The sequence below is a fragment of the Lampris incognitus genome, chromosome 18 (assembly GCF_029633865.1).
Source record: "Lampris incognitus isolate fLamInc1 chromosome 18, fLamInc1.hap2, whole genome shotgun sequence".
In the NCBI taxonomy this organism is placed as follows: Eukaryota; Metazoa; Chordata; class Actinopteri; order Lampriformes; family Lampridae; genus Lampris; species Lampris incognitus.
The window spans coordinates 19720771-19740606 of record NC_079228.1 but is presented as its reverse complement, the minus strand read 5'-3'; the positions used below and the strand labels follow the sequence as shown (position 1 = coordinate 19740606).

Genomic DNA, 19836 nt, shown 5'->3' with positions numbered 1-19836 from the left:
GTCGCTGACTGTCTCTCCCGGGCCATCGCTGGTGCCGCCCATTTGGGACTCGACTACAGCCAGATGGCGGCTGACCAGGCCGCCGACCCAGGAGTGCAGGCATGCAGGACCGCTGACACAGGGCTGCAGTTGGAGGATGTGGCTTTCGACGACGCCGGCGCCACGCTCCTGTGCGACATCTCTATGGGTCAGCTCCGACCAGTCGTTCCGACTGCTTGGAGGCGACGGGTCTTCGACGCAGTCCATGGGCTGTCTCACCCTGGCAGAAAGCCTTCACAGAGGTTGGTGGCGGCAAAGTTTGCCTGGCATGGACTCAAAAAGGATGTGAGGGACTGGGCTGACACCTGTGTGGAGTGCCAACGCTCCAAAGTGCTCCGGCACGTCAAAGCGCCCCGATACCTTTCACGGTACCTGAGAGGAGGTTCGACCACGTGAATGTGGACCTGGTAGGCCCCCTCCCCCCCTCCCATGGTTTCACATACCTGCTCACCATGGTCGACAGGACCACGCGATGGCCAGAGGCCGTCCCGCTTTTGTCCACGACAGCGCCTGAGGTTGCCCGAGCGTTCATCGGAACCTGGGTCGCCCGCTTTGGCACCCCATCTGACCTCTCCTCAGACAGAGGGCCGCAATTCACGTCAGCACTCTGGGAGGAGATCGCCGCGGGTTTAGGGGTGAGGCTCCATCGCACCACAGCATATCACCCTCAGGCGAATGGATTGGTCGAGAGGTTCTATCGCTCGATGAAGGCCGCATTGCGGGCTACCCTCAAGGACGACCGCTGGGTCGACAAACTGCCTTGGGTCACGCTTGGGCTCAGGACGGCTCCCAAGGAGGACCTCCAGTCCTCATCCGCCGAACTGGTCTACGGACAGCCACTTCGGGTCCCGGGGGATTTCCTTCCCACCGCCACAGCTCCCTGGTCCGCCAGATGCCAACGGACTGCGCTGCAGGAGGAAGCCAGGGCTTTTGCACCGGTCCCCACTTCTCAGCATGGCGGCTCTCAGTCCTATGTCCCCACGGAGCTGCGGTCGGCGGAGTATGTTTTCATCCGTCACGACGCGCCCCGCGGTCCCCTGCAGCCACCCTACGACGGCCCATTTCGGGTACGGGACACTGGAGATAAGCACTTTGTGGTGGAGGTTGGCAGCAGGCTGGAGTGGGTTTCTGTGGACCGCCTCAAGCCGGCTCACTTGGACTTAGACCGCCATGTATGTCTTGCCCTGCCCCCATGGCGGGGGCGCCTCCCAGCTCTGCCCCCCTCCCCCGGCGAGCCACCCCCTGCTTCCCCAGCCCCTCCCTTTCCCCGGTCCAGCTGTGAGGACTGCTGCTTTGCCTGCGGTTAACCAGCCCCCAGCTCCTGTTCAGCGGAGCCGTTGGGGCAGAGAGATCCGCCCCCCTTGCCACACTGACTTTTCGTATTAAGGCGAATTCTGGGGGGACGTGTGTAGTGGTTATAGGGCTACATAATTCCCCTTATTGAGCTGGTAGGAACGTTAGTTTACAGCTGCTGTTTCCTCGGTTCGGGTTTACAGTGACACACTTCCGCTGTGCGGGTTTTTTGTTGTTGTTGTAATGGTGGAAGGAATAAATGGTGCACGTTGTGTAGCCGAAAGAGAAAGTTGTCACGACTCCTGCTTGAGCTCCTCTACACTGTGGTGTTATTGATATCAGGTACTTTGCAGTGTTGTGATGCTTCTACTGCGAGTATGTCTGTGCACAAGCTCTCAAGTTCTTTGGCTTCTTTATAAGTATTTCAAAACAGTCAATGATAGAAGTGCAGTTGCTATAGTTATCCCTGAAACAGATGGGCAGATTGACCTGCATTTGTTCCTTTGATGGCCAAAATATAAGTGGTGACAGTCTAACATACATGACATCTAATGTACTATTAAATATTCTAGTCACTTGTCTTAGACATATGAAATAGACAAAAAATAGAGAGGTAAATTTAGCCTCATTCTCATCAGTGTTAACAGAAAGCTATGAAAGGGAGTCAGTCTTAGACTAGCTTTCAGAAATCCTGACAGAAAGGTAAAGACAACCATCAATTTAGCATAGCTTGGAAAGCCTGTGAGTTCCTGTACCATTCCATCATTTCCTATAAATGCGTCTTTGTTAAAAGAAAGCAGATCAACTTTGTCCTTCAGACTATGAACCTCTGCTCTAAGTCAAGCACACTCATTTGTTAATGCTTTGACTGTAGCTTTGCAGGCTGCACTTGAGCATGGTTCCACGATGCCTGGGCTATGAGTGGCTTGAGAGTAATTGTGCTCACAGTCTGCCTGTACTCCTATGGTGTTGTCAGTGTCATCGCTGGTGCTGGAAGGGGCCACAGTCTCATGATCAGTGTCACTGCTAGGGGCCAAAGTCTCAGTCCTTTTCCGTCTCATCTGCTGGGTATGCTCAAACCTACTGTTGGCATAGATGTCTGTGAATGTTCTCATTCATCCAGGTCATAGTTATCCAAAGGAATTGAATCAAGAGCAACTGGTTATATATAGTCTGACTAGACCAAGCTAGTCAGGCTAGCTTGGTCTAGTCAGAAAGGCACGAACCGATGAAGCCTCTTGGATGAGAGGCGAAACATCTTCACGGATATATAACCAAGTCCTGTTGCACTTGATTCAATTCCTTTGGATGTTGGCATAAATGTTTTTCTGCCGCTGTCCAGCTGAAGTGTGTGCAAACAGGCTGGGTACATAACCAGGGCTCATAGGGTTGTAATTTTTTCTTCCTAAGCAGACAGAGAGGCAAGAATGGTAGAACATTACATGTGTGCATACCATCAAGATATTGACCAACCTGAGCAAGGTAATTTCCCTTTCATCTTTTTCCCTTTCTCTTTCATCTTTTTCTCTCTTTATTCACCTTTATGCTGCAGGTAAGTACTGTAATGTATATTTAACAAGAAGGGTGATCTCAGCGCGCATCTGCTGATCGGCAATCCGGTGCTTCTCAGTGAGGACAAGCATCAAGGTAGAGAGGAACACTGGAGCAACCCTGGCAGCTGAAGCCTTTTTATTAAGGTGCAAGTGAAAGAGGGTGCTAGAAGGGAGCTAAAAGATACAAATAATAATTAGCTAAGTTAAAGGCAAACGTAATTTACCGGTGACAAAGTGTTGACTGAACAATCGAGTTAGAAGTTGGCAGCCAGTGGTCCCTTCTGATTGAAGCCAGCCCTTTATTCCGCCGATCCAGCTCCTTTTGGGATTGAATAAAATTGTAGTCCAGGGTTTCTCTGACGACTGTTGTTACAGCCAACAGCACAACATATTCCTGGCATATTGTATTAACTTTTTTGTGTCTAGCGACTCTAGAATCACAACTAGTCTACTCTGTCAGTAGTGGTTGTACAGCTGTGACCCGGACAAAGAGAGAGCGGAAGGCGGGGGAACACCCTGGACAGGTCGCCAGTCCATCTCAGGGCAGACACATTCACGCCAAGGGACGATTTAGTAAATCCGATTCACCTGAACTACATGTCTTTAGACTGTGGGAGGAAACCCACGCAGAGAACATGCAAACTCAACACAGAGGATGACCCCCAAGGACCACCCCAGGGTAGTCCAACCTTAGGCGACCGCGCAAACCACTGAGCCACCGTGCCGCCCCTGTCAGAAACTTATGCAATGAAAATGGTAGACAAGCTATCCGGCATACATTTGCATGAGGGTGGATTAGGGGGTCACATACTTTGTACAGGCAAATTTTATTTCCTTATGCAGATTCTGTGTGTGTAAACTATGTGTGTAAATCTTAACAGATTTACAGTGGGAATCAAGAGGCAAGTCTGGTCATAGCCTAAAATACACGTACACTAACACACGCATGCGCGCGCGCACGCACACACGCACACACATAAACGCCTGCACTTACACGCACACTCATCCACACACACACATACAAATTCACATGCACGCATACACGCACACGCTGCTGTTCATATGACAGTGATTATTTCGGTATTGAGAGGAGGGCGTGGCGTGTGCCTTCCTCTCAATGCCAGCCAGTGTCGAGCGCTTTAAGATGAAATCCAGCCTTGACTTTCAGTTGTAGCGGTCAGCTCTCTTCTTAAGCCGTTACACACAAGAAAGATCAACATTATTATTATTGTTATTTACCGCTTTGTCCATTCAGGCGACTTTATGCCACGTTGATTCGTGTTTATGCAACCGTTTGAACAGTAGCCTACTTTTATCCGTTATTTAGAGTCATTTCTATGCTGGTCGTGATCCAAAGTCCGTCACGTTATTCACGATCAAGTGTGTGTGTGTGTGTGTGTGTGTGTGTGTGTGTGTGTGTGTGTGTGTGTGTGTGTGTGTGTGTGTGTGTGTGTGTGTGTGTGTTTTTCCATCGATATTTTAGTACTTGTTTCCAACTTCGATGACATTCCAGGGGGGACAAACCGAAAAGACCGATTTTTAAAGGAACCACACCGGACTCAAAACGTGTTGCTTCCAGGCTACTCAGGGTAAGTGGCATCTTTAACCGGTATGATTCGCAGCTTTTGCTCGGTAGGGTCGCTGCCATAACGATCCCCTTAATACCAGTGCCCCTATAACGAGGTTAGCTCGGACGTATTACGGGTCATAACGGCGCATTCTGGAGGCATGCCGTCCTGCATTTAACCCCTTCTGTTTTGCAGTTTACGTTGTCTCTCTGTATATACATCTCACGAAATGTGTTAGTTTCATCTTTCCTTTGCTTTTGTTTTTCCTCGTCGTGTTATGTTAATAGCTTTTGCCACGAGCTTCTGAGTCTAGTCACGCGCTTTGCCCTGACTAACTTCTTGGGTATGCGCGGCGGCTCCTAGCGGTGTTCTGGTGTTTTTCGACTCCCCCGCAGAATCGGACTCCCCTTGCAGTGAGGCTAATTTAGGTTAGGCTAACCCTAACCCCGTGACCCCAGCATCCCCCCCCCCCAAACAACCCTAAACCTCTAACCCTAACCCGTTCACGTCAAGGGGAGTCAGATTCCACTGGGGAGTCAGACAATTCTATAACGCCGGGAAATGTACCCGCGACATGGGAGAGATTAAATGGAGGTTTGTATACGTGCACGGAGATCCCCCGTCCCTGACGTTTGTTCTCGCCTTTTCATATTGGCCATTGCGGTGAAGTTGAGTCAAGGCGACTTTCACGTGATGAAATTGGGTCAACTCAAGGGACGGCAGGTGTTTGCGGTTGGGGAAAGGGACTTTTGCTACTGGTACCTGTGTGAATAATCTGACAATTTTGTTCAATTTTTCGCATCGTCTCCTTCCTCTGAATTTCACTTTCCTGGCCTATCAATTCAATGAGCTTCATTGATAACGATGCTTTCTACATGTGCATATTTTGCCAAAGCATGGATATAAATATGAATATGAATGAAAGAGAAATTAAATGAGATGAAATAAAATGAATTGCTCAGATGATGTTTAAAAAAAAACCCCAAAACAAAACGGGGGAAAAAGAATACATTTGCTTTCAACAGAGGGTATAGAGAAGTCACGTGTTCGTTTGATTAGAGTGTGACGTCACATTTTGTGAACATATTTGTCACGTTTCGAGATTTTCTCCCAGAACTCACGTGTTTCCTTTTATTTTAGATTTTTGAAATGCCTTTCCCTCTCTCGTCCCCTAGCAAACACAGGAATTTAACTCGTGTTTTCTTGCAATATTCCACCAACAGCCCAGAAGGGATGAAGTTATCATGTGCTTTAGTTCACTCTCTCTTCACTGATGCTCTCATCCCTGACGATCCATGTTCCTCTTACGCCTGATTGCTTTAAATATTTAAACTGTGAAAACTGAGCTGGAAGAATGCAGTGGCTGTGTTGTTGTTGCCTGGTGGAGTCACGGTTTGCAGGGGGACTTCCCTTGTCCTCTGTTACTCATCACCACCTCCGCTCTTGTTTTAGGAGCACAGCTAAGAATCATGTTACATAGTGAAACGTGCACACACACACACCAAAACACACACACACACACACCAAAACACACAGGGTCCTAGAACTCCTGTGCCATTTCAACTCAACTCATCTGTGGGTGTTTTGCTTTTTTCTGCACTGACTTTGAAACTCAAATAAAATCCTAACTGGAAACCACCTCAATAGTTATAGTAAAAGCATGCTGGCATTTTGTCTCTCCTCCAGCTTCCTCACTGTGCAAGTCAGGCTTTACGCCCATCTGCAGCCCTTCTCCTCAGAAGTGATGTTTTCCAAAGCCACCGCAAACTTTACCCGTCAGATTGACCCGGATGAAATCCTCATCCCTGTCTCCCGCCTAAATGACTCAGACAAACTGGTTCCCATGGCGATTATTGTCAAGCGAAAACGCCTTTGGTTCTGGCAGAGACCCAAGTACCAGCCAACTGACTTCACCCTCAGTGACTTGCTGGTGGAGGACACAACTCTTAGTCCAGGTATTGTATGTATGTGGGTGCGTCCTTGAAGAATTTCATCTTGAAATTTAAAGTAGATATCTAATTCAGAAAATGTTATCTGATGTCGATTGATGAAAGTTATATCTCAAAGTTACTTTTTTTTGCAAGTAAAGGTTAACATGTCATAATTCTACTGTGGCTTGAACTTGTCAACATTGATTTTGTTGGTCACTCCTTTAAAGTGGCATTCTCATTTGGGAATGAAGCACACACACACACACACACACACACACACACACACACACACACACACACACACACACACACACACACACACACACACACACACACACACACACACACACACACACACACACACACACACACACTGTGCATGCAAACTAATGCCTATCCATTCACATACTAATAGCACATGTCCTGTCAGTCGTGTCTGAGACTGACTTCCTGGGCTACCAGGGAACATTTACAGACACCCTGAGTGGGAAGTTGGATGCTAAGGCCGGCGTAGTTAGCGTCAACCTGGAAGGGCAGGGTTCATCCAAGCTCCAATCATCTTTTGGCAAACTGAAGAAACAGGAAGTGGATGTAAAGCAGTTACTACAAGACTCCCGAGACAGGTACTTAAATGGGAACAATTCAATTTCCTGTCAACATACTGTTACCATCTGTCAAGTAAAATACATTGATGTCATCTTATGGCAGAAATTCATTGGTAGTGCAAAAAACGGTGGGATGAGTGTTCTTTTCCAAAAATTTTGTTATTTCTTTTTCAGAAATAATAGAATTACAACAGATAGAAATGAAATACCTGTGACTTTACAGTGCCTTGCAAAAGTATTCAACCCCTTTGACAGTCATCACTAATTTCTGGATTATAAAAGTTCTTGTATAACCAAAGTGAAGGCTGTGTCCGTATTCTCAGCATAAAGTCAAACATGTTTTCGGTGGGTGTCGGACCCTGCCAAGGTTGTCCCTTGTCTCCGATTCTGTTTGTGATATTCATGGACAGGATCTCAAGGTGCAGCCAAGGTGAGGAGTGTGTCCATTTTGAGAACCTCAGAATTACATCTCTGCTCTTCACAGATGATGTGGTTTTGTTGGCTTCATCAGAACGCGACCTCCAGTGCACACTTGGGCGGTTTGCAGCTGAGTGTGAAATGTCCGGGATGAGAGTCAGCACCTTCAAGTCTGAGGCCATGGTTCTCTATTGGAAAATGGTGGATTGCTCCCTCCTGGTTGGGGATGAGTTGTTGCCTCAAGTGAAGGAGTTCAAGTATCTCGGGGTCTTGTTCACGAGTGAGGGTAGGATGGAGCGGGAGATTGACAGGCGGATTTGTGCAGCATCAGTAGTAATGCGGACATTTTACTGGACCGTTGTGATGAAGAAGGAGTTGAGTCGGAAGGCAAAGCTCTCAATTTACCAGTCTGTCTTCGTTCCAACCCTCACCTATGGTCATGAGCTTTGGATAGTGACTGAAAGGGTGAGATCGCAGATACAAGCAGCTGAAATTAGTTTCCCTGTAGGTCATCTGGGCTCAGCCTTAGTGATAGGGTGAGGCGCTTGGACATCCAGAGTAAGCTCAGAGTAGAGCCGCTGCTCCTTCGTGTCGAAAGGAACCAGTTGAGGTGGTTCGGGCATCTGATTAAGATGCCTTCTGGGCGCCTTCCTTTGGAGGTTTTCTGGTCACGTCCAACTGGGAGGAGACCCCAGGGTAGACCCAAACTCGCTGGAGGGACTACATGACCAACCTGGCCTGGGAATGTCTTGGGATCCCCCGAGAGGAGCTGGAGGGCGTTGCTGGGGAGAGGGACGTCTGGAGTGCCCTACTTAGCTTGCTGCTACCATGACCCGACCCCGGAGAAGCGACCGATGATGAGATAAAAGATTCTCACACAGCTGTTCCTGAACAATATTATTTTTGTGAACTAACAGCATGTTCCCAAAGCCAAAATAAGTTATGTTTCGCTGACTTTTTATTAATAAATTGAAAATTAAAATGTAGTGCTTGCAAAAGTGTTCAACCCCTTGTGCTCTAACAGCTCCAAGTTTACACAAATGACAAATTATTCCTAAAACAAACTCAGGTTAACACAATTTGACATAATTAGTGTACAGCTGCAAGATATTAAAGTATCATTTATGGGTATAAAAAGCTCTCTGTGTAAAGTTCATTAGGCGGGCGTGAACTCTCATCAGAAAATGAAGACAAAGCAGCATAATACTGAAGTAAGAGACAAAGTGATTAAAATGCAGAAGGCTGGAAAGGGATACAAAACAATATCCAAGTGTTTGGATGTCCCACAGAACACTGTTGGATCCATTGTCAGAAAGTAGAAGCTGTATCACACTACCCAGATGCTTTGTAGGACAGGCCGTCCCTAAAAGCTAAATGTTCAAGCAAGACGTGGGCTGGTGAGGAAAGCCACAGATGATCCTGCAATCACTTTGAAGGAGCTCCAAAGGTCAGTGGCTGAAACGAGTAAATGTGCATGAGTCAACCATATTAGGGGCTCACCATAAATCTTGCCTGCATGGGAGGGTGGCAAGAAAGAAGCCGTTCCTCAAAACTATGCATATAAAAGCATGCTTTGAGTTTGCTACCAAGCATGAGAGAGACCCAGTTAGGATGTGGGTGAAGGTTTTGTGGTCAGATTAGATGACAGCTGAGCTTTTTGGCCAAAACTTGAAGTGTGTGTGGCACAAACCTAACACTGTTCATGCCCTAAAAAACACCCTCCCTAGAGTGAAGCTTGGTGGCAGCAGCATAATGCTATGGGGTTGTCTGTCATCTAGAGGCACTGGGAAGCTTGTTCAGATTGAGGGAAGAATGGATGGACAATGATCCTAAGCCAAGGCTAAAGCAACAAAAAGAACTATTGGTCGTGCACTGCACAAATCTGGCCTTTATGGAAGAGTGGCAAGAAGAAAGCCATTGTTAAAAGAAAATGATAAGAAGTCCCGTTTGCAGTTTGCCAGAAGCCATGTGGGGGACACAGCAAACATGTGGAAGAAGGTGCTCTGGTCAGATGAGACCAAAATTGAACTTTTTGGCCTAAATGCAAAACGCTATGTGTGGCGGAAAACTAACACTGCACATCACTCTGAACACACCATCCCCACTGTCAAACATGGTGATGGCAGCATCATGCTCTGGGGGTGCTTCTCTTCAGCAGGGACAGGGAAGATGGTCAGAGTTGATGGGAAGATAGATGGAGCCAAATACAGGGCAATCTTGGAAGAAAACCTGTTGGAGTCTGCAAAAGACTTGAGACTGGGGCGGAGGTTCACCTTCCAGCAGAACAACGACCCTAAACATAAAGCAGGGCTACAATGGAATGGTTTAAAACAAAACATATTCATGTGTTAGAATGGCCCAGTCAAAGTCCAGACCTAAATCCAATTGAGAATCTGTGGCAACATCTGGAAACTGCCGTTCACAAACGCTCTCCATCTAATCTGACTGAGCTTGAGCTATTTTGAAAAGAAGAATGGGCAAACATTTCAGTCTCTAGGTGTGCAAAGCTGGTAGAGACATACCCCAAAAGACTTGCAGCTGTAATTGCAGCAAAAGGCAGTTCCACAAAGTATTGACTCAGGGGGGCTGAATACTTTTGCACACCACACTTTTCAGTTTTTTATTTGTAAAATTTTTTTAAAATCATGTATAATTTTCTTTGTACTTCACAATTGTGTGCCACTTTGTGTTGGTCTTTCACATAAAATTCCAATAAAATATATTTATGTTTGTTGTCGAAACGTGACAAAATGTGGAAAAGTTCAGGGGTATGAATACTTTTGCAAGCCACTGTATTTTGGCTTTGGGAACATGCTGTTAGAGTTTATGGGTTCACAAAAATAGTATTGTTCAGGAACAGATGTGTGAGTATCTTTTATAATACAGAGTTTAGTGATGACTGTCAGGGGGTTGAATACTTTTGCAAGGCACTGAACGTCGGGGCTAATATATTGAAAATATCTAAAGGAGAAAGAATGTTAAGACCTTTATTGCTTGTGTGGCTTTTGGGATTTCCATCTTCATTTTAATCTAGAAGGATTGGACCAAAGTGGTTATGATCAACATTTTTAATCCCCCATCGTGGTCTCTTTATGTTGAAGCTTGTTTGGTATCTTCATTGGCTAGCTTTTCCCCACATATCAAACACATCCCCTGTTCCAGTGAACTTTTTGGGTTGTCTAGCTATCATTGCATCTCTGTTGAACCTCGATCAGCTCTGGTGGACAAAAAATACCAGTGGAGATTGTTTCTCAATTTGGGGGGACAGCATGCAAATCCTGTGCACACTGCTTGTGTGGGAGACTCAGTTGCCCCAAATCTATAAAAATCACAAATGTAAATCTCTTTTCACTGGTTCATTTCAAAATGGAGCATTCTTGGAATGCCTCCTTAGCCAAATAGTTATAGTGCATGCCACATGGTTGGAACGGTCGCCGGTTTGATTCCAGCCAGCGACCTTGTTGCATGTCATACCCCTCTCTCTCTCTCTCACATTTCCTGTCTGTCTCTTCACTGTCACTATCTAATAAAGGTTAAAAAATAGTGTTTTTGATTGCAACAAACAAATTTAAAGTATGTAACTTGATATTGCATTTCCTCCTAACGCACAAACTCCTGGTAATCTGGTCTGTGGGTTATGATCATCTGCCAAACCGGACATAGCTTTCTGCAGCCCACTTTCTTTGGGAATTTATTGACTAACCTAACTTTGAATGTGATGGCCCTACATTTTGTTGTCTAAGAACTTCACCAGATATCTCTCTTGCTTCCAACCCTCCGCTTCTCCGCCCTTCCCCAGGCTGGTGAACATGCAACATGTGCTGGTGCAGCAGTTGGAGAAGCGGGCCGACGTGCTGGCTGTGCTTAAGGAGAAGGTCCTCACCACCAGTTCCTGCTCCATCACTGAGACACAGCAGAAGCGGGGTGGCTGTGGGGGGGTGCTGGGCAAGATGGTGAGCATGCCAGAGGTGGGTATGGAATTGAGGGTGTATGTGTATGTGAGCGTGCACGCATATGTGTGTGTGTGTGTGTGTGTGCGGGGGGTGGGATGGCTTGTCTATGTACTAACTCTTGTTAGTTCTTTTAGAAAGTTTGATGTTTCATTGTGTTGTTTAAAATTTTGTGTGTGGGGCGTCCATGTAGCGTAGTGGTCTATTCCGTTGCCTACCAACATGGGGATTGCCAGTTCAAATCCCTGTGTTACCTCTGGCTTGGTCCGGCGTCCCTACAGACACAATTGGCCGTGTCTGCGGGTGGGAAGCCGGATGTCGGTATGTGGCCTGGTCGCTGCACTAGCGCCTCCTCTGGTTAGTCGGGGCACCTGTTCGGGGGGGGGTACTGGGGGAAATAGCGTGATCCTCCCACACGCTATGTCCCCCTGGCGAAAGTCCTCACTGTCAGGTGAAAGGAAGCGGCTGGCGACTCCACATGTATCGGAGGAGGCATGTGGTAGTCTGCAGCCCTCTACGGATTGGCAGAGGGGCTGGAGCAGCGACCAGGATGGCTCGGAAGATTGGGATAATTGGCCGCATACAATTAGGGAGGAAAAGGGGGGGGGGAATCCAAAAAAAAATGATGTGTGTTTTTTCCTGTATGCACTGTTAGGTATGTGTCAAGGACAACAACACCATTGAGAGAGACAGTGATGTTTCCTTGGAGATCCCCCGTGGAACGGTCATTGCCTACAGTGTTTTAGAGCTGGAGATAAAGAAAGATGGACAGTATGGTTAGTATGTGAGAGTGTGCACCTCAAATAAGGCTGTGTGTGTGTCTACTGGATGGTTAGTGAGGGGTAAGCTTAAGTTTCAGTTGGTTTAGTGGTTTGCACCAGAGGCAGCCCACAAAAAAGTTTGCACTTGGCTCTCGCTTTCCAAAATTACCGCATCACTCCTCAGTTTGGATGTGTTTAATCCCAGTAATTAGGTTATTGGTTTTCATGTACTGTAAAGTACACTTAGTACCAAAGCATAGAGTACAAAAGCATATAGCAAAGTTTAATCTTTTGATGTCTCACCACAAACGATGACCCGACTGGACTTTTTCATGCAGGAAACTACAGCTGAGGGCCACCTTCTGATTGACATATGTGAAACACTTCTTTTTTTTAAAATCATTTTTTATCTAGAGCACTGAAGGCTGCAAAATGTGCTAAACCCCCACTGTGGCTGCCTTATAAGATGCAAATGATAGACAAAGGAGTGTCTCTTATTCTGTCTCCCCTTTCTTGATTGTGCCTGTGTCCATATGAGTGATATGCCTCTGCGCACTATCGCTAAACAGTATTGGAAAACAGTCAACAGTGTGATATTTTTTTTTTTTTGTGCAATATGAGGAGTTACATAATTTCAGATAAATGCAGCTTTTATCTGTCAAAGCTCCATTTGGGGAAAAATTATCGTTCTGGTAATGACAAGGGTGATTTTAGAGGGAGAAATAAAGCATTCGTCCAAGAAGTCATTAAATTAGACCAAATTATGTTATTTATCAGATGTGAGGACTTTTTTTCAAAAGTAGTAATAAAAAAGGGGCTTTTGCTAGATATTTTTCCACCAAGCAATAAGAGTTTTAGCCTGACATGACTAATGACTTACGTTGCATCCTTTGCAACATGACGATTGGACGCAAGCATATTAAGATGCAGATTCTGAAATATGTTGTTTAGCCTTTGTCTGCATGGTGTATACCGATACGTGCCTGTTTGCATGCCTGTGTCAGTGTGTGTTTTTAATGTGTGTATTTTCAGAGCTGTGTCTACAACCCGCTACTCTGGGAGGCTTTGAGGCAGACTCGGTCACAGCCTCTCCATTCCTCGACTCCTTTGACACTCTCTGTGTGGTGGATGGGCTTGTGTGGAGAGAGAAGGTCCCAGAGAGAGAATCTTTATACTCACTGCAAAGTGGTTTGTGCCCATCATTCATTTACTTCTTCACTCTTTCATGCAATCATTTGGCCATGTGAGTCTAAATACCCTACAGTTGGCCAAATCCGCTTTACAATTTTCCACCCCTGCAGGACGCAATCACAAATAAGTGAAAAGAAGAAGCGAAATTAGTTTACATCTGTCTGAATCACAGATGGAATGATTTCAATTCCCATTTTCCTTGTTGTTTGATGGCACTGGCCACTAGATAGCACTGAAAAAGGAAGTGCTACGAAAAATACCAAGTACAAGGGTTGAGACAAGAATTTTGCTCAAGTTGAATAAGCCCATCTAATGTAAGTCAAATGACTGGTTGGCATATTTTTCCTGTTTCGGCCAGCTAGTGAAATCCAAAAGCAAATGTGCAGTCGCTCCCTGTCTCCTCCAGATTTGCAGAAACTGGAAATGTGTCTGCGTGACCTGGCAGAGCTCCCAGAGTTAACCCGCTCCGCCTTGTCCCAGAAGCTCCAATATACTCTGAAAGACAGAGGCGCACTCTCACTACTTGAGCACATGGTGAGTAAACACTCGACCTGAAGGGCAGTCATTTGTGGTACATGTGGCACCAGTGCAACCAGCAATTCTTCTCTTCTTCTTCCATCTTTTACTTTGCAATTCATCTGGCTGTCTTTTGCTGTGTCCGTCTGTTGTAATGTCACGAGAGGTCACTAGGGTGGGGCCGTGCAATATAACTGGGGGGGGGGGGGGCAAAAATTTAAGGTTCAAAAGAAGTTGTAAGCTTTAATCTCCAGTATGCAGGTAATTAACAGGTAACTCAGGTAGTTCTTTTAATCAAAACCAAAGTCCAAGAACAAACTTAAAACATCCCAGAGGAGAAAAAGGTGGTTTAAAACTCAACAGAATTCCACAGTGTTCCACATAAGCTGTCAGTTTTCCCCTTTTTCGGGGGCCTTCTTTCACTTGAACAGTTCTCAGTCGTTATACTTTCCTGAATGTAGGTGGTCTTTCCAAATTCTGTTTGCCTAGCTCCTTCCAACCGTGTGCTCTCTCTTCCTCTGCTTCTCTCATTCTGGCGTTTGTGAAGCTCCAAAGTCCTGCTTCAATTAGGTGGCGCCTGCATCTGTGAGTAGTGAGGCATTCTGGGAGACGTAGTGTGTGCAGCGGCTGCCATTTTGTGTTGTAGCAGCGGATCCTGTATGGAAATGTAGCAGCACCCCCTCAACTGCATGACCCCTTGTGATGCCACACTGTCTGTCTGTTTTTCTCTCATCTCTCCCTATTGCTCTCTTTTCCAGCTGGAGGACTGGTGTAGAGGCAAGCCGTCTGCAATGACCGGGCTGGAGTCTGACAGTCACAGTGGCTCTGTGTGTAGCGTACTGGACCTGCTCAGACCCGACCCAGACAAACACACCAACACCCCTGCTCACCTGACCGCTGCTCACATGTTGGTCAGCGCCATAGAAGGTTAGTGACAATGTAGCTCAGTCATTACCAATGTCTTAGACTTCAGTCGTTTCCAATGTTTTTTGTCTTGACCTAATCTTGGTTTGTGTTGAACTTTAGAGTTAGGTGATTTTTTTTTTCATTCTCTTAATTCCAAAAATGGTTGTTGGGCATGCTTCGCTTTCGTGATATCCCACTTTATATTCTTGCGTGAGTGCTGCTCACTATAGTTACATCCTTACACATGCACCATGTCAAGCCATTGGTTTTCTATGGAGAGAGTAGTTGGCACTCAACTTAGAGACACCACCACCTTGGGCAACACACGCTGCTCAAAATGTACACCTTGTCACTGAAAGTACTTGAGTATATTTGTCATTTCAGCCTTCGACTTCTGTATTTCATGCTTGCAGTATTACCTGATGAAGCTCTGAGTCTTCTGTGTGACTGTGGTCCTGATATTCTGCAGGCCCTCAATACACTGGTAAATCTAACTCATCACATCTATCATTCTGTCAGTCTGTCTGTTTACATGTATGTGTGTATGCCGGCTGGCCGGCCTGCCCCAAACACCTACCATCTGTACCATTAATGTCAGTGACATGAGTTGTTGTGGAAATGATGGATCCTCTGACAGTGACTTGAGCTGAACGCATCACTTTTATTGACGCCAGCAAAATATAAACTTAAACCATTCACAGGCCAGTTTATCACCATTACTGTGGTTCAAAACTAACACCAATCTGACTCCATGTCTTTCCATACTGAGACATGTTGCATCCCGTGAACACTGATCAGCCAAAACATTAAAACCACTGACAGGTGGAAGGCTAGCCCGTCTGGTCCGGTCCCACAGAAGAGCTACTGTAGCTCAAATTGCTGAAAAAGTTAATGCTGACTATGATAGACAGGTGTCAGAACACACAGTGCCGCACATGCTGTGTATGAGACTGTGTAGCTGCAGACTGGTTCAGCTTGCCCATGATGACCCATTCTCCACTGAAAGACCCTACAATGGGCATGTGAGCGTCAGAACTGGACCATGGAGCAATGGAAGAAGGTGGCCTGGTCTGATGAATCACGTTTTCTTTTACATCATGGGGATGGCCGTGTGTGTGTGTGTTGTTTATCTGGGGAAGAGATGGCACCAGGATGCACTATGGGAACAAGGCCGGCCGATGGAGGCAGTGTGATGCCCTGGGCAATGTTCTGCTGGGAAGTCTTGGGTCCTGGCATTCATGTGGCTGTTACTTTGACATGTACCACCTAAACATTTTTGCAAACCAGATACACCCCTTCATGATAACGGTATTCCCTGATGGCAGTGGACTGTTTCAGCAGATAATGCACCCTGCCACACTGCAAAAATTCAGGAATGGTTTGAGGAACATAACAAAGAGTTCAAGGTGCTGCCTTGGCCTCCAAATTCCCCAGATCTCAATCTGATCGAGCATCTGTGGGATGTGCTGGAAAAACAAGTCCGATCCATGGAGGCCCCATCTCACAACTTATAGGATTTAAAGGATCTGCTGCTAGCATCTTGGTGCCAGATACCAGAGGACAACCTCCAGAGGTCTTGTGGAGTCCATACCTCAACGGGTCAGAGCCATTTTGGTGGCACAAGTGGAGCCTACACAATATTAGGCATGTGGTCAAAATGTTTTGGCTGATCGGTGTGTGTCAGGTCCCAGTCTTTTCCACTTTGCTTCAATTTCCAGCAACATGGACACCTCAGGGCATATTATTGCCGTGCTTCAGCTAGCAAAAGAAAAAAAAAGATTCTAATTTCAGCTGTTTCATTTCTACTTAATAAAAGACTGAATTCAAAGAAGAAACACGTAATTTTATTACTCCCTCAAATGACCAGTCTAGTGTGACATGCTGAATAGTTTGACATAAACATAACCCAGCCTGATGCTTCCCCACCATGTGGTACCCACCATTCATACTGCAGTCACCCAATCTCCTCCAGTGGCGGCTGGGGCTTTCTTACACAAGGGAAACTCGTTAGTCAAATATCTAATGGTAGTGGAGTGGTCAACTCTATTCTAAACCGAGTTCGTCTTTGTACTTGTTTGTAAATTCCTCCCTGAAGTCAGCCAGCATAGGGCCTATTTAGACCTATTATTGAACACTTTTGGGGGGGGGTTCCCCCCCTTTTTTTCTCCCCAATTGTACTTGGCCAATTACCCCACTCTTCCGAGCCGTCCCGGTTGCTGCTCCACCCCTCTGCCAATCTGGGGAGGGCTGCAGACTACCACATGCCTCCTCCGATGCATGTGGAGTCGCCAGCCGCTTCTTTTCACCTGACAGTGAGGTGTTTCACCATGGGGACATAGCGTGTGGGAGGATCACGCTATTCCCCCCAGCCCCCCCCCCCAAACAGGCGCCCTGACCAACCAGAGGAGGCGCTTAGTGCAGTGACCAGGCCACATACCCACATCCGGCTTCCCACCCGCAGACACGGCCAATTGTGTCTGTAGGGATGCCTGACCAAGCTGGAGGTAACACGGGGATTTGAACTGGTGATTCCTGAGTTGGTAGGCAACGGAATAGACTCCTACGCTATTATTTAACACTTTTGATTCATGCTTGTGCCTCCCATGTTTTCCTATGGCAATCACTTCCAGTCTGTTTAACTGTGTTCTTACTTTTACCCCTCCTATGCGTACTACTTCCTGTTTAGCAGAGTTAACTGGGGAAAAAAACCCCACTTTTTTTTGAACTTTTTTCTCTTTTTTTTTTTTTTGCTCCATTCCTCCAGGCCATTCATTATCAAACCTCTTCTTTATACTACTTCCACGCGCCAACCTACCAAATGGCAAACCGCTCTACCTCTTCCCGTTTTAGTGTTAAATTTGAGATTTTTATCTTTGGTCTCAACGTCTTTTACTGCGGCATGCGGAACCCACACTAATCCCACTCCACCACCCAGCTTCGCCATTCTGTGCACTGAGAACAATATTTCATTTATTCATTCAGGATGTACATTTAATGACATGATTCTCAAGGACCAGTTTCATGTCCACATATAAGTCCATGCTAGTTCTTAACTACATCCCTTGTATGCAAGGTAGCGCTGGTTTAATGGTGACGTTAAAAGAACGTGTTGTGTGTTTACACTGGGGCATGCAGATTTTGAGTGTGTGAGAACTGCTCGGATGTATACTACATTTTCAAGAGTATGCAGCTGATGTGACAAGATGGACACAGATGCCCCATAATGCATTGCGCCTGTGTAACATCTGTGAGTTGTAGCTAGACAGCCACGGTTCAAGGCTAACAGTGACGAAGGATATCGATGCACTTCATACTTATTACATCAACCAGTGTCCCCTGCAGAGTTCTTTCTCATTGTACCCACAAGAACAGATAAAATCATAGTGCAAACAACCATCTTCCCCAGCATGTTTCACCAAGTGTGTGTGGATGTGCGCACACACACACACACACACACACACACACACACACACACACACATGCACGCACAAACAACTCCGGTGCTGTTAACCTGTTAGTCTGGCGTTGTCTAATTCTGTAGCCTTTCTTATCTATCCAACAGATCTGCAGTTTAAGGGATAGCTGCCAGTGTCTGCCCATCGAGTCTCTCCCCCTCCCCCTGCAGGATGATGAGGCCTTTGATTTGGCGGCTCGACTCTTTGGGTCGTCCAATATGATACTGAGCAGGGAGACTGATGGGCTTCAGGCAGAGACAGGAAATAAACCAGGGGTGCTCCCGCTGGTTCTCTGTGTCGCTGTGCAAGGATTGGCCCTTTTGTGAGCTTTGCAAAGTTAGTGTGTTTGCATTTGCATGTTTCGAAATGTTAGCAGCAGTTGTCTGTCTGTTTTTCCCATTACTTTAAAGTTATATTCTGAAGAGTGAAGAATAACAGTTATTATACTATATTCTACACTCAACTATATTTATTTGCTGCCTTGCATATTTTATTCCTTTACGTGGCTCCTTTCTTTCTTGTTAGGTTTTTTTGCATCTAAAAACCGCCTTCCCTCTAATTTATTTTTGTACATGTTCTATAATTTAAGCTATAATTATATATGCCTGTTTTGATGGTGCTGTCCCACTCAAACATATTTTTTTTAAAAGTTGAATTTTGTTCATTGTGCAGATTGATAAGAATGTGCAATTGCTGGATTGTGTTGTGTAATGAGTTTGGTCTTTGATTGAATAAAAAAAGTCACTCATTCATATTTATTACCTCCTCCGCATTTGTACCTTGTGATGCATTTTGGCTATGCGTAGAATTTTTAAGATTATTAAGAAATTGATTTTTTTTTTTTACTTTTGAAATGATGCTGCTCTTTATAGAATTATCTACTACTGCTTTATGAGCATGGTGCAGTGAGAGGAACTGGCCACAAATGTTGCTACACTAGATAATCAGATATAGTTATATAAGCTTATAAGCTCACATTCCTGCACTTATGGCATAGCATACCACGAAAAGTGCAATGTGATTTTTTTTTTTGTGGTAAATGTGCTCGAATGTGTGAGTTAATGCCTGTGTATGCCTATGTGGACTATGACATCTCAAGCTAACATCTGTAATGAATTGTCTCCCTCTTACCCTGTCTTCAAAACATCTAAATTTCACGAAATTTTGGTAACTCGTGTTTAGTGAAAAATTTGCGTGGAAAACATGAGTGTTTACATCCCTAAGTCTGTATATAGGCCATTGCTCCATCATTATGAGGTCATTCACAGAGAGTCTAATGTTCGACTTTTTAGGACCAAGAGCACACTCCACATAATATACGCATTTACGTATATTATATATGTATTTTTGCTGGTTGAGCTAATTTTTGTGTTAAAGTGTTTCTGCATCTCATCAAACAAGCTGCTTAAACCTTTAATGTTCATCATTATTTGTTACTGAAACCTTGTTATTAAAAACACGCTCATGCTTCTGCAGATTCAATGTTGTCAGTTACTCTCCATCTCTAAACCTTATGGACCTGTCAAGGCAATTAAAGGGGAACGTGAGGATGTTTATCTTAACTCTTAACGTTTTACAAAAGCTGGGGGGGGGAGGGGCTCCGAGTGGTCCAAAGGCTAACAGCCAGACTAAAAGTAAGTGATTTTAGCTG

The 19836-nt window shown here is 45.6% G+C and overlaps 1 protein-coding gene across 2 annotated transcripts; it reads left to right on the top strand.

Moving 5' to 3' along the window:
• The first annotated feature begins 4053 nt into the window (after positions 1-4053).
• On the top strand, positions 4054-19652 carry LOC130128899 (gasdermin-E-like). 2 transcript variants are annotated; one of them, XM_056298674.1, is made up of 11 exons: positions 4054-4061; positions 4399-4474; positions 6140-6408; positions 6815-7007; positions 11206-11374; positions 12012-12132; positions 13150-13305; positions 13715-13842; positions 14583-14751; positions 15144-15214; positions 18293-19652. In XM_056298674.1, exons 3-11 carry the CDS (start codon positions 6198-6200, stop codon positions 18509-18511), a joined length of 1437 nt encoding a protein of 478 aa, XP_056154649.1. In that variant the 5' UTR covers positions 4054-4061; positions 4399-4474; positions 6140-6197; the 3' UTR covers positions 18512-19652. The 2 variants fall into 2 exon arrangements, with proteins under 2 accessions (XP_056154649.1, XP_056154650.1); XM_056298675.1 differs by lacking the exons at positions 4054-4061; positions 15144-15214 and having other exon boundaries at positions 4073-4474; positions 18293-18417.
• The last annotated feature ends 184 nt before the right edge of the window (positions 19653-19836 follow it).

Bases quoted from the DNA above. Each gene is read 5' to 3' on its own strand.
- LOC130128899 (XM_056298674.1), top strand. From the start codon at position 6,198: ATGTTTTCCAAAGCCACCGCAAACTTTACCCGTCAGATTGACCCGGAT. The intron at 6,409-6,814 runs GTATTGTATGTA...ATGTCCTGTCAG, and splicing joins GGACACAACTCTTAGTCCAG to TCGTGTCTGAGACTGACTTC. The intron at 13,843-14,582 runs GTGAGTAAACAC...TCTCTTTTCCAG, and splicing joins TCTCACTACTTGAGCACATG to CTGGAGGACTGGTGTAGAGG.